Source organism: Bufo bufo, chromosome 10 (genome assembly GCF_905171765.1).
Source record: "Bufo bufo chromosome 10, aBufBuf1.1, whole genome shotgun sequence".
Taxonomy (NCBI): Eukaryota; Metazoa; Chordata; class Amphibia; order Anura; family Bufonidae; genus Bufo; species Bufo bufo.
Window position 1 is genome coordinate 104920950 of NC_053398.1, and position 13540 is coordinate 104934489.

At 46.5% G+C, this 13540-nt stretch overlaps 1 protein-coding gene across 1 annotated transcript in view; it reads right to left on the reverse strand.

Moving 5' to 3' along the window:
* Window positions 1-6698: 6698 nt before the first annotated feature.
* The window catches only part of BBS2 (Bardet-Biedl syndrome 2), a 48686-nt gene continuing 41844 nt past the window's right edge, over window positions 6699-13540 (reverse strand). Inside the window, exons 16-18 of the mRNA XM_040410282.1 lie at window positions 9105-9217; window positions 8139-8287; window positions 6699-7283 (exon numbers count right to left, since the gene is read on the reverse strand). Coding sequence (XP_040266216.1) covers window positions 7177-7283; window positions 8139-8287; window positions 9105-9217 — 369 coding nt within the window. The 3' untranslated portion in view covers window positions 6699-7176. The remainder of the gene's footprint in view (window positions 7284-8138; window positions 8288-9104; window positions 9218-13540) is intronic.

The window sequence follows — 13540 nt, forward strand, 5'->3', positions numbered from 1 at the left end:
CCTCAGGTGAACGCCGTCAAAATTTTTTTAATAAAAACTGTGCTAAATAAACAATTTTTTGGTCACCTTACATCACTAAAAGTGCAACACCAAGCGATCAAAAAGGCCCCTACCTAAGACAATCGCCCAAAAAATAAAAAAACTATGGCTCAGAATATTGAGACACTAAAACATTGTTTTTTGGGTTTAAAAAATGCTGTCATTGTGTAAAACTTAAGTAAATAAAAAAAGTTCACGTATTAGGTATTGCCGAGTCTGTAACAACCTGCTCTATAAAAATACCACATGCCCACCGTAAAAAATAAAAACGGTGTAAAAAAAACAACCAATTTTTTTGTCACCTTACATCACAAAAAGTGTAATAGCAAGCGATCAAAAAGTCATATGTACCATATGTGTCATCTCATCCTGCAAAAATCATACTCTACCTAAGACAATCGCCCAAAAAATGAAAAAACTATGGCTCTGAGACTATGGAGACACTAAAACATGATTTTTTTTGTTTCAAAAATGAAATCATTGTGTAAAACTTACATAAATAAAAAAAATTGACATATTAGGTATCGCCGCGTCCGTAATAACCTGCTCTAAAAAATATCAAATGACCTAACCCCTCAGGTGAATGCCGTAAAAAATGCAATTTTCTGTCACCTTACATCACAAAAAGTGTAATAGCAAGCAATCAAAAAGTCATATGCACCCTATAATAGTACCAATCAAACTGTCATCTCATCCCAAAAAATATTAGCCCCTACACAAGACAGTCGCCCAAAAAATAAATACAACTACGGCTTTCAGAACGTGGAGACACAAAAAAATCTTTTTTTTTTTAAAAAATGCTTTGTTATCTAAAACTGAAACAAACAACCAAAAATATTTGGTATTTTCGCGTCCGTAACAATCTGCTCTATAAAAATACCACATGATCTTACCTGTCAGATAAATGTTGTAAATAACAAAAAATAAAAACGGTGCCAAAACAGCTATTTCTTGTTACCTTGCCTCACAAAAAGTGTAATATAGAGAAACCAAAAATCATATGTACCCTAATATAGTAAAACTGCCACCTTATTCCATAGTTTCCAAAATGGGGTCACTTTTTTGGAGTTTCTACTCTAGGGGTGCATCAGGGGGGCTTCAAATGGGTGTCTGTGGCGAAACCAACCTCGCCACTGGGTTTTGGAGGGGCCTGAGTACTAGCCTCTTGCCCCAGGATTATGGGCCCTCTCATCAGCCAGGCCTCATTTGTTTACAAAGGACTTGGACTAACTTGAACCCTGGTCTAATTCGTGCCATTTTGGGATGTTGAATGTCTATGTGTATTGAAAAGGGTGGGACATTGTATACGTTGAGTAGGGAGGTCTGTTCCATTGTCTCTCTGTGTGTATTGGCGATGTCCTTTGTCCTGAGAGATAATTGAATTACTTCTCGGTTGTCTGCAGGACAGAGGATATTGTGTATTCGTCTGTCTGTGATGATTGCATCAACCCAGTGTGAGGTAATTCTATCACGGACAGAGGGGAGGATTTTGTGTGGGAGTGTCTGAGTGTATTGTACGTGGTTATTGGCTGTTTTTACAAAACCCTGGGGTGGTAACTTTGTTGGAAGATGTGTATAAAATGCTTGTGTGTTAAAATAAAGAGAGTTCCTGTTTTATACCTTCATGAAGTCTTGGCTCATGTTTGGCTCATGGGATAACTACACTCTTGGGGATTGCTATATCATAATACTCCCCTGAGTATAAGCTCTTGTAAGAGCTTGCTCCTGGTTCCCGTCTCTGGATTTAGGAGAGGTTCACCCACTGGAAGCTGAAGCCCAGTCTTGGGTCCAGGGTGGGTAGGAGACGGCGAGACCTCCACCAAGCTTCGGCGGTTCGTGGGGTCTGCAGTGCTGACGGTGTCGAGTGGAGTGCTTGGAGTATCTATCGACGGAGGTACCCGGTCGGGGTGCTAGGCGTTCCGTTACATTGGTGGCAAGCAGTGGGATGGCGTCCTAGTGTGAGGAGAAGCAGCTCGGAGACACCGTTCGTGGAGTATATTGAGGGCAACGCTAGTATCCGTACAGCGCCCCTGGCTACAGCAATATGGATGCCGTTGGTTCCTGCACAGCATTCCATGAGGAAGATCACCCAGATTACAGGGATGCAGAGCGGAAAGGCGTATGGCACCAGGCCCTGGAGGACGAGCAGCGTTGGAGGGGTGAGAGTCTTCCCAGTTAGGAGCAGAGATTGCGAATGCGATTGGCGCTGCGACTACCTCTACTGGGAGAGCAACCATTGACGGAGTGGGTGTCAGAGCTTGAGACACTGGTATGGCAGGAAACCTGGCTGGATGACGCTTACCAAGCACTATGGTGGGACACAGTACGACAGTCTCCATGGATGGAGGAGTACGCCAAGCCCGAAGGTGAGGAATATAATTGCCCTGGGTTATTGTGGGAGTCTTTTGAAGACATTGACTTTGGGAGCACAGAAGATTTTGGGACATTACTGACTACAGGTGGGACTTGCACAATTGGCCTACAACTAGTGGGGTGAGGGCATTTCTGACCTTTCTGGTCCAAAGGGAGTGGGAGCTGGAGCAAGATTATCAACAGTTGTTTCGCTCCATTCAAGATACAAGACAGTTGGATACCAGGCCCAGACCTGCAGCCCTACCCCTGGCAAGTCACAGCTGGGGTATCCCCTACTTCCTCACCAACTGTGGAAGTAGGGGACTTCATAGACTGGTACTGGGAGGAACCCCAGTTGGCAGGTGGAGATGGGACCGTAGTCACTCCACCGTCCCAACAGGGTGGCTGGTCAGGTGGCCAAGATCCCCAACTGCCACTGGGAGTACAGGGAGAGGAGATTGTCGGTCCCTCATCTCTGCAACAACCAGAATCACTGGTAGTGGAGACAGCCGGTCTCACTACCCAGCGGCAGTATACTCTACAGGGAGAGGAGACAGTTGGTCTCTGTCCCCAGCGGCAGATGGGGTATCCAGAGGAGGGGGTAAGTGATAGCCCCCCTCCACAGCTCTCTCCCAGCCCAATACTGAGTGTAGTGGGTAATGCTTTAAACCCCACTGACCCCTCTCCAGCAGAAGAGTTGGCATCAGAGCAGAGCGCCGCTGGCCTCTGCCCTAACCATTCATTTACTACCCAGCAGGAGTTGGCACCATGCACCCCAGCTGAAGCGCTGGCATCAGGGCAGAGCGCCGCTGGCCTCTGCCCTCCCCTATCCTCTTCTCCAGAGCCGGACTTCCCACAGTCTACCCCAGCGGAAGAGCTGGCATCTGGGCAGAGCGCAGTCGGCCTCTGCCCTCCCCTATCCTCTGCTCCAGAGCCGGACTTCCCACAGGCTACCCCAGCGGAAGAGCTGGCATCTGGGCAGAGCGCAGTCGGCCTCTGCCCTCCCCTATCCTCTGCTCCAGAGCCGGACTTCCCACAGGCTACCCCAGCGGAAGAGCTGGCATCTGGGCAGAGCGCAGTCGGCCTCTGCCCACCAAGTACCTACAGCTCCAAGCTAGAGAACCACAAGGGAGCAAGGAGTCGCAGATGCCCACTCAACAGCTGGGGACATACAAAATTCAACAGGTCCAGTATTGGGTTGTGGTTGGACTGCCAGACTAACTCGGGTACTGACCGTGAGGTCAGGTATCTGGTTAGTCTTCCCTGGGAGGGGGAGATGTGTGGCGAAACCAACCTCGCCACTGGGTTTTGGAGGGGCCTGAGTACTAGCCTCTTGCCCCAGGATTATGGGCCCTCTCATCAGCCAGGCCTCATTTGTTCACAAAGGACTTGGACTAACTTGAACCCTGGTCTAATTCGTGCCATTTTGGGATGTTGAATGTCTATGTGTATTGAAAAGGGTGGGACATTGTATACGTTGAGTAGGGAGGTCTGTTCCATTGTCTCTCTGTGTGTATTGGCGATGTCCTTTGTCCTGAGAGATAATTGAATTACTTCTCGGTTGTCTCCAGGACAGAGGATATTGTGTATTCGTCTGTCTGTGATGATTGCATCAACCCAGTGTGAGGTAATTCTATCACGGACAGAGGGGAGGATTTTGTGTGGGAGTGTCTGAGTGTATTGTACGTGGTTATTGGCTGTTTTTACAAAACCCTGGGGTGGTAACTTTGTTGGAAGATGTGTATAAAATGCTTGTGTGTTAAAATAAAGAGAGTTCCTGTTTTATACCTTCATGAAGTCTTGGCTCATGTTTGGCTCATGGGATAACTACACTCTTGGGGATTGCTATATCATAATACTCCCCTGAGTATAAGCTCTTGTAAGAGCTTGCTCCTGGTTCCCGTCTCTGGATTTAGGAGAGGTTCACCCACTGGAAGCTCTAGCCCAGTCTTGGGTCCAGGGTGGGTAGGAGACGGCGAGACCTCCACCAAGCTTCGGCGGTTCGTGGGGTCTGCAGTGCTGACGGTGTCGAGTGGAGTGCTTGGAGTCCTCTGGAAGCACTAGGAGCATCTATCGACGGAGGTAACCGGTCGGGGTGCTAGGCGTTCTGTTACAGTGTCAAAAAAAACAGTCCAGCAAAATCTGTCTTCCAATCTGCCTCGTGCCCGTACAGCAGTTCACGACAACTTATGGGGTGTTTCTGTAAACTACAGAATCAGGGCCATAAATATTGAGTTTTGTTTGGCTGTTAACTCTTGCTTTGTAACTGGAAAAAATGGATTAAAATGGAAAATCTGCCAAAAAAGTGAAATTCAGAAGTTTCGTCTCTATTTTCCATTAATTCTTGTGGAACACCTAAAGGGTTAACAAAGTTTGTAAAATCAGTTTTGAATACCTTGAGGGGTGTAGTTTCTAAAAGGAGGTCATTTTGGGTGGTTTCTATTATCTAAGCCTCACAAAGTGACTTCAGACCTGAACTGGTCCTTAAAAAGTGGGTTTTGGAAATTTTCAGAAAAATTTCAAGATTTGCTTCTAAACTTCTAAGCCTTGTAACATCCCCAAAAAATAAAATGGCATTCACAAAATGATCCAAATATGAAGTAGACATCTGGGGAATGTAAAGTAATAACTATTTTTGGAGGTTTTACTATCGATTATAAAAGTAGAGAAATTGAAATTTGCTAATTTTTCAAATATATTTAGTAAATTTTTAATTTTTTTATAAATAAAAAAAAAAATTTTTACTCAATTTTACCACTGTCATGAAGTACAATATGTGACGAGAAAAAAATCTCAGAATGGCCTAGATAAGTAAAAGCGTTTTAAAGTTATCACCACATAAAGTGACACATCAGATTTGCAAAAAATGGCCTGTTCCTTAAAGGGCTTCTGTCACCCCACTAAACAGTTTTTTTTTTTTTTTGTGTACTTATAATCCCTATACTGCGATTTATCCATACATAATGTGATTAATCATTTTGGTTCAGTAGATTCTGCTAAAAACGTACTTTTATAATATGTAAATTACCTGTCTACCAGCAAGTAGGGCGGCTACTTGCTGGTAGCAGCCGCATCCTCCTATCATAATGACGCCCCCTCCGCATGTTGATTGACAGGGCCAGCGGACGGGATCTTTCTCTGCTGGCCCTGTTTGCATTCAAAATCTGGCGCCTGCGCCGTACCTGTTTTCAGTCGGCGCAGGCGCACTGAGAGGAGGACGCTCGCTCGGCCGCTCCATCCTCAATGCGCTTGCGCCGGGTGTAGATGTGACGTCATTGGCGCATTGAGGATGGAGCGGCCGCCTCTCAGTGCGCCTGTGCCGATTGAATACTGTTACGGTGCAGGCGTGAGATCTTGATAGCAGACAGGGCCAGCCAGAGAAAGATCCCATTCGCTGGCCCTGTCAATCAACATGCCAGCGAACGGGATCTTTTAAATCTTTTAAAGAATTTTTGATGATGTTATTTTTCATTTTCTATGTCCAAACTTATTTTTAAACAAAAAAAAACAAACATAAAATCCTGCAGTTTTTGCACTGGCCACTAAGCCTAATAATAGGAGTCACTTCTTGGTCTCACTTTACCATAGTTACCTGCTTATCTGTCATCCTTATCCTGCTTGTAATGATATCACCTCTGTGTATAGATAAGGATCCATCATTCACAATAGGTGATTGTCACATCTTATCTATTCTTTCCTTGTACAATGTCCTCTGTGCAGGTCACAGACCCTGCCTAGGAAACTCTCCCATAGAAGTCAATGAGGTCCCCTCCTGACCGATGTGTCTATGGCCCAGGTCCGGTTCTTACCCAACGGCCTGTTGGAAAATGTCTTTGTGTATAATTGATCTTACCCATTACGAATAAGGGGGCACATTTATTAAGACCGGAGTTTTTGCCAATGTTGGCAGTGGTTCCGCCAAAGTTATGAAGAGGCGCAGGCTTCCGAGCTGTCCTACATTTAGACTTTTTACTACGTCCCCGAAACAGGCGTAGAAAATGGTAAATGAGATGAGCCTACTGGCCCGTCCCCTTCTCCGCCCACTTACTTGGACCTGGCGTGAGCGGGGCGAAGTCCCAGATTGCGCCTGAAATGCACCTTAATAAATGACCCCCAAGGAGTTTCAGAGATTGCAGGTGTTTGTTAGACCCCTCACTGTAGATATTTTTTTCACACACCCCATGCTCTGCACAATAGGGCACATACCATTGGAGCTATACAGTCTTTAAACAGGTAATTTGCTGCGTGTATAATAAGGGATAAATCAGAACTAAATTGGAAGGAGACATGAAGCAAAGCCACACATCTGCAAAGACTAACCTTTAATGGACAATAGGACTATAAAAAAAAGCTATAAATATTCAAAAAATAAATATATCCGCACGTGTAAAGCTCTGTATGACCCTGATGAATGATTGTCTATGTCAGAAACAGACAAAACGGATTGAGTTATGCCTAGTGCAGGGCCTGAAAGACCGATGCCCGAGAGGGATTCAAAGACCACTAAACATACATCATGTCCATTAGGCCCTGCAGCGAGCTCGTGTTACCCAATGTGTTCCTTTAATATAAAAGCCTATTACTGTATTAAACAAAAAAAACAATTAGGAAAGGAGCGTCCCTTTCTGCAGGATCCTCTGACGCTTTCCAGTCTACACACACTGACTGAAGGGAGACAGTTACACCCAAATAATCCTCTAATCCTTCGGTCAGGCTTCTGATGTCGGCATTAAGAGCTCGTAAATAAACCTCTCCCGCTCACAGTCTGATTCCTGAAGGCCTCGATTAGGATGAGGTTGCACCCACACGCATGATTCTGAACAAGGCATTGATGTTATTGCTCCGGATGGCGTCCCGGCACGCTGTGATCACCTGGGCTTTGGGTTTGCCAACTAGGAAAAAGGACAGGAATTGTACAGTCGCATGAATCACGATGCTTCTTCATTTCTATTGCAACCAGGAGATTTCTAGGATAAAACATTGATGGTCTAAACATCAGGATTGACTATTCTCTGGGGGCATAACACTATCTGCAGAAAGAGGAGGGGGGCCATGGCTGCTAACAAGTGCTGCTATTGTTCATGTTAAGTCAGCTGCAGTACCAGATACAGCCACACGGACTGGGCCATTCTGCTGGGGGCAGATAAATCCAAAAATTATTTCAACAGTTAGAACTGTGTAAATCTATCACCAGTTTTATGGTGCCCTAACTGAGGACAGCATAAACTGGTGACAGAGTCCCCGAGCACCTCGAGTGGACCCAGCCATTAAGCGCCTGCGCGGCGGGGAGGGATTCGTATCGAACAGTTCCAGTGCTAAAGATGTTCAATACAGATTTTAGCAAATTCCAGTAAGCGACCCAGTGTTTTGCTCAGGGTCTCTGTCATTAGATTATGCTGCCCTCAGAGCACCATAAAACTGGTGACAGATTCCCATTAAGGCTTTATATCCATCACCAGCAGAAACTGCCATCCTCAATGTCCTGAAAACTATATACAAGCCCCAGCAGCTCCAAGAAGCATGTTCTGGTAAATGCTTTGCATTATATTTTAAGCTGGTCTTAGGCACTCAATGGTTTTCGGCCCAGTGACCCCTGGTAAAGGATAAGTGGCTGTCAGACAAGCTGGGCAGCTGCCAACTGGACACTACAGATATTATACCATGTACATAGATCCTTATGAAATTAGCGGGACTGAAGGATTGGCCATCAGTTTAGATTATTTCAGCTTTGGTTACTGCTCACGCACCTCGTAATCGTCCTGCTCGCTGGATAGCCTGGTTTACGCACTTGAGCTTGTTCAGGAGTTCTGTGTGGTTGTTACAACGGATCTTGTAGCGATTGATCAGGTCTTTGTTGAGGTCATAAAGTTCTGTGTAACGCTTTTTCATGTTCTTCCTGTATAGTTAAAGAGGAAATTCAGTCAACTTCAAATAGAAATAACCACTGCAACCACTCTTAAAGGGTGTTATGTTGGCAGTCCATACCCACTGCCGCTCCTCTCTTCTCAGTGAGCAGTATAGCTATATGTGACTTCGTCCCGCTCACGCCAGGCCTAAAACTGCGGCCGTGGCTAGGACGGGGAAGGGGACGGGCCTGCAGGCCCATCTCATTTACCATTTTCTACGCCTGTTTCAGGAGTAGAAAAGGGTCTGAATGTAAGACAGCAAGAACTGGCGCTGGATGCGTCAAAGTTACGAAAGGCATGCACCTCTTCATAACTTTGGCGGATCCACCACCAGCTTAGGGCTTTATTAAGACCGGCGTCTAAAATGCCGGTCTTAATAAATGTGACTTATTGTACTTCGGGTTTTAAAGCTTTCATTGTTAGGGAAGATGAGGAAAAATGATAGTATTGTTATGCAATGGACTGCAATCTAGCTTACCTTCTATATGACAATATACCTGTATCTTTCGGACTATATGACGCCCCCACCCCCCCCCAGGTTTAGACAACAGGAAATTAGAAAATATATATTTTCTACTAATTAAAACTAGACCACCTGACTGGAGACTGTAAGAAACACACATTTTCGAGCAAGATTTATTCCTGCTAAAAAAAAGTGAGTCTTATAGTCTAAACAATACTGTATCAGCTTGGCTAGCTAACATCTTTGAACACAGTCCTGCTGGATTATTTATAGCATGGTCCCTGGTGACAACTTATAAAATGCCACATACCTATAAATTTGCAAGTAAGAGAAAAACGACTTACACGTCTCTCATCAGGCGGGAATCCTCGGCCTGCACTAGCATGCTGCGGATGAGGTTAGACTGGTCTGCCATGTCTGCAGTTAGTTTCTGATGGACAGAATGGGAGTCATCTACCTGTGAGGGGAAGCATGATACAATATATAGCTTTAGAAGACACATTTTTTCTAACCTTTTTAGTAACATGTAACAAGCCTTCCAACATATCAGAATTAGAAATTGTAAGTTGACTCCTGTGCATAGATAATTCCACCTAGAAGTTGGAGTCCACATCTGCATTACAGTCCCCATAAGGTATTTGTAAAAGGGATTTCTAAATTACAACATAACTTTCAAGGAAATCTGCCATTAGTTTTATGCCGCCCTAAATCCAGCTACAGTACATGCAGATGAGTCCTGATATTCATGAAACTTAAAAAATTCCTTTAAGGAGAATCTGTCACCAAGGAAACCCACCCTGAACTACTGAAATAGCTGGATCACTCAAAAGACACAGTTTCAGAATATATGTATCTTCCTACTCACCTACATCCCCCACAGTAAGCCCTGTGACACAGTGAGGGGTTGTGTCTGGCAAGGCAGGTATTTTCCTGCCAGCATGTGCAGGTGGGCTGGTTTCCAGCCAGGTGAGGTCAAATACCAGACCAGAGTTTAAGTGCCGGTCCAAGTTTTGGCAGCACCTGGCCATCCTTAAATAGGCAGCTGGGCTTAACAGAGATGTCTCTGTTTTTGGGATTTGAGGCTTTGTGGAGGGCTGAGAGCTGCATGCTGGGAAAACAGGCCCCCTAAAGCCTGCTGTGGACTACTGTTATATGAACTTTCCATTGTGTGTGAATTAACACCAAGACTGCAAAGTTACGTGCTGTTTTGTGCAATTGCCTCAAGTGTGAATAAACACTGACGTTTTGAGTTAAGAACTTAAATGTGTTGGTCCGTGCCCAGCAGGTACATCAGTGGGGGTTTAAGCCGGCTGAGCCTGCGAGGACCCAGTATTATGACTTACTCCACCTCTTGCAAAAGTGGCTACAGCCTGATGTAATGAGTCCCACGGCTATGCTAGATAGACTATTGGCTGATATGTTCTGGAGGGCTCTGCCACCCCCTCTCCAGCACTAGATCAGCCAGGTGTCTCCTGGCAACGCCCTAGAAATGGTGGACCTGGTGGAGCGCTACGAGGCTACAGGGACTGTTACAGGGGGTTCTTTTGGGAGGGGGGCAGTCAAACCCTGTAAATCTCCATCCCAGACCCGGCGACTTATACCAACCAAACCCACCCGGGGTGTACACTCTACGGGCCTGGCTTCGATACTCTGCTGGCAGTGTCAGGAGCCGGGCCATGTAAGAGCTGACTGTCCCCATCAGGTGGAACCCATGGATACTAACTATGGCTACCGTCAGTCGCTATATGCCAGGAAGCTGTGTGCAGCAGGTACCCCAAAAACTCTAAACCACCTATGCCAGGTGGAGGTAGGAGACACTCCAGCGGAGGCTCTGCTGGACTCAGGGAGTCTGGTGTCCCTAGTAAGGGCTCCCCTGGTACGGTCAGCGGAGTATACTGGCCGGAAAGTCGGGGTCATGTGCATCCAGGGAGACTTAAAAGACTATCCCACCGCCCTGGTGTCTCTAACCACAGGGGCTGGCAGATGGACTCACGAAGTGGCAGTTTCCCCAAATTTACACTACAAACTTATAATAAGGAGAGACTTCCCGGGCTTCCCAGCACTGTGGCCTGCTATGAGAGTGACTGATACCCATGAGACAGGGGTAACCCTAGCAGAGTGGCCCGGCTCAGGGGGGAGACCAGAACCCTGGGAACCTGAGACCGAAGGGCCAGCGGTAGGGGTGACCGCCACTTCGGTGGAAGAGGGGGAGACAATCCCGCTAAGTGTGATGGTGGGAGACGTGGAGGACTTGCCACCGGGTCCTGAATTGGCAGACCTCAATATCACCGGGGATAATTTTGGTACCGCCCAACATCGGGACCCAACCCTATCCCGCGCCTGGGAAAATGTGTTAATAGTAGATGGTGAACCAGAACAACCTGGGGCAGAGTCAGTGTTTCCCCATTTCCAACTACGGGGTGAGCCTATTGAACAGTTGGTGGTCCCCAAGGCTTATCGCAAGCTTGTGTTAGATCTAGCCCACCAACACGTTCTCGGGGGTCACCTGGGGCTGCAGAAAACTCAGGATCGAATTCTACAGCGGTTTTACTGGCCCAGCATATTCAAAGAAGTGGAAGAGTTTTGTAAGTTCAACCCGACCTGCCAGATAACTAGCCCACAGCCACATTTCCGTAGTCCCCTAGTACCTCTCCCGATTATCGAAGTACCGTTTGACCGAATAGCTATGGACCTCATAGATCCAGTACCGAAGTCCGCCAGAGGGCATCAACACATCTTAGTCATTCTAGACTACGCCACTTGGTACCCGGAGGTGGTGCCACTGCGACATACCTCGGCCAAACTCATAGATGTTTTCCTGAGTGGGACTACCTAAAGAGGTTCTGACCGACCAAGGGACCCCTTTTAGTCTAAGGTGATGAGGGAACTCTGCAAGTTGCTGCACATAAAACATCTACGGACGTCCGTTTACCATCCGCAAACAGACGGTCTGGTAGAACGTAAATAGTGAATGAAAAGGGGCACACTCAGATGGGAGCACTGGAATAGCCAAGGTATACAATTTAATAAAACATATAAAAAGATAACAAACCCCTAAAAAGTGGCATAAAACCATACATAAAAATAGCCCTATACAAAGGTAGCACCTATATAACCTGTACTGGCTATACACCGCTTGAGGAGCAAGTGATACGTCTCATACACCAGTGTGCAGCTTCGCCCCTGGCTGCTCAAGATATAAACAATGGTATAAATGAGACCTGTATCAGCTCCGCACCATGATAAGTGCACTAGATGGTCAGTCCCGTATACAGATGCGCTGCAATGTGAATAGCCGTTTCACTGTAAAGAGACGTATAGCGATTCGTCTACTCAGAGATGTGGCTATTCCAGCAGCATAGAAACATACTCCAAATATAGTCCAGTTCATACATGTGATAAGTTCATAGTCAATCACTTAATGCAGCTCAGAGATATGCCTCCGTAACAGTGCCCAGTGTATGCACAGCTACAAAACAAACTCCTCGCAGGAGCAGGGTCTTACCCTTCTTCACTGCCACTCTGCAGCGCTGGTCCCAGGCGGCCTCACACCAGCAGCGTCCCACGTGGTGTACTAGACCTCAGCGTGGCGTCCCACGTGACCTGGTTGCTCGTGAGACCGGATGAAGCTGAAGTGTCATCCGTCACTAATAAGGGACGGCTTTCACCGGATCCAAATGTTCCAGACTTTCTTTCTTTGTCTTTTTGTATGTAGATGTTGTCTCTGCTGGACTAATGAGTCGAACGCTTACTCCCTACGCCAGACGCGTTTCGAGGTGCTGTACCTTTTCATTCACTATTTACTTTTTCACTCTGTGCCCGAGGATGGGCCAATAAGGTGAGCACCTTATCCATCTAGGGTGAGAGGTTGAGCCGCTGAGATTTCTATTTCGGTCTGGTAGAACGGTTTAACCAAACATTAAAAAATATGTTGAAAAAGGTAGTGTCTAAAAGATGGGAAGGATTGGGACCTCCTTCTGCCCTATCTCATGTTCGCAGTGTGAGAGGTACCCCAGGCCTCTACTGGGTTCTCGCCCTTCGAACTGCTATATGGCAGACACCCTTGCGGTCTTTCGGACGTGGCCAAAGAGGCGTGGGAACAACAACCCACTCCACATAAAAGTGTCATTGAGTACGTTGCCCAGATGCAAGATCGGATAGAGACAGTGTTGCCTCTTGTTGGGGAGCATATGGAGGCAGCTCAGCGAGCCCAGAGGCAGGCTCGGGTCCGGATCTTTAACCCGGGTGATCGGGTTTTGGTTCTGGTGAAGACCTGGACAGTAAGTTCCTGGCTAGGTGGCTGGGGCCCTACGAGGTACTCAAGAAAATTGGAGATGTAAACTACAAGGTACACCAGCCAGGGTGGCGAAAGCCGAAGCAGGTTTACCATGTGAATTTACTCAAACCGTGGAAATATAGGTAAACCTGTACAGAAGAAGGCGGCCGGGTTTTCTAGGAGAAGAGGTACCGGCCCCTCTGTCTGATGCAAGAGAGGCGGCTTCCACAGTAAAAACTGCTGACAGCCTCTCCTCTAAACAGACTCAAGAGGCCAGGGAGTTCGTTAGTTAGTCCTATTAAAACCATACCGGGTACCCGAGGCTCGGCGACAAGCCATATCATATCGGAGGAGGTGGACGGACGGGACGTTTGCAGTTTTTCAGAGATAAGGCTTCACATGAGCTGTCATTTGACAGGACTGATAAGTAATACTCTGCAAACAGCCTGATTTTTTACCTCACCCATCTCAAAAACGGCTAAATTTTTTTAATAAAGACCAATT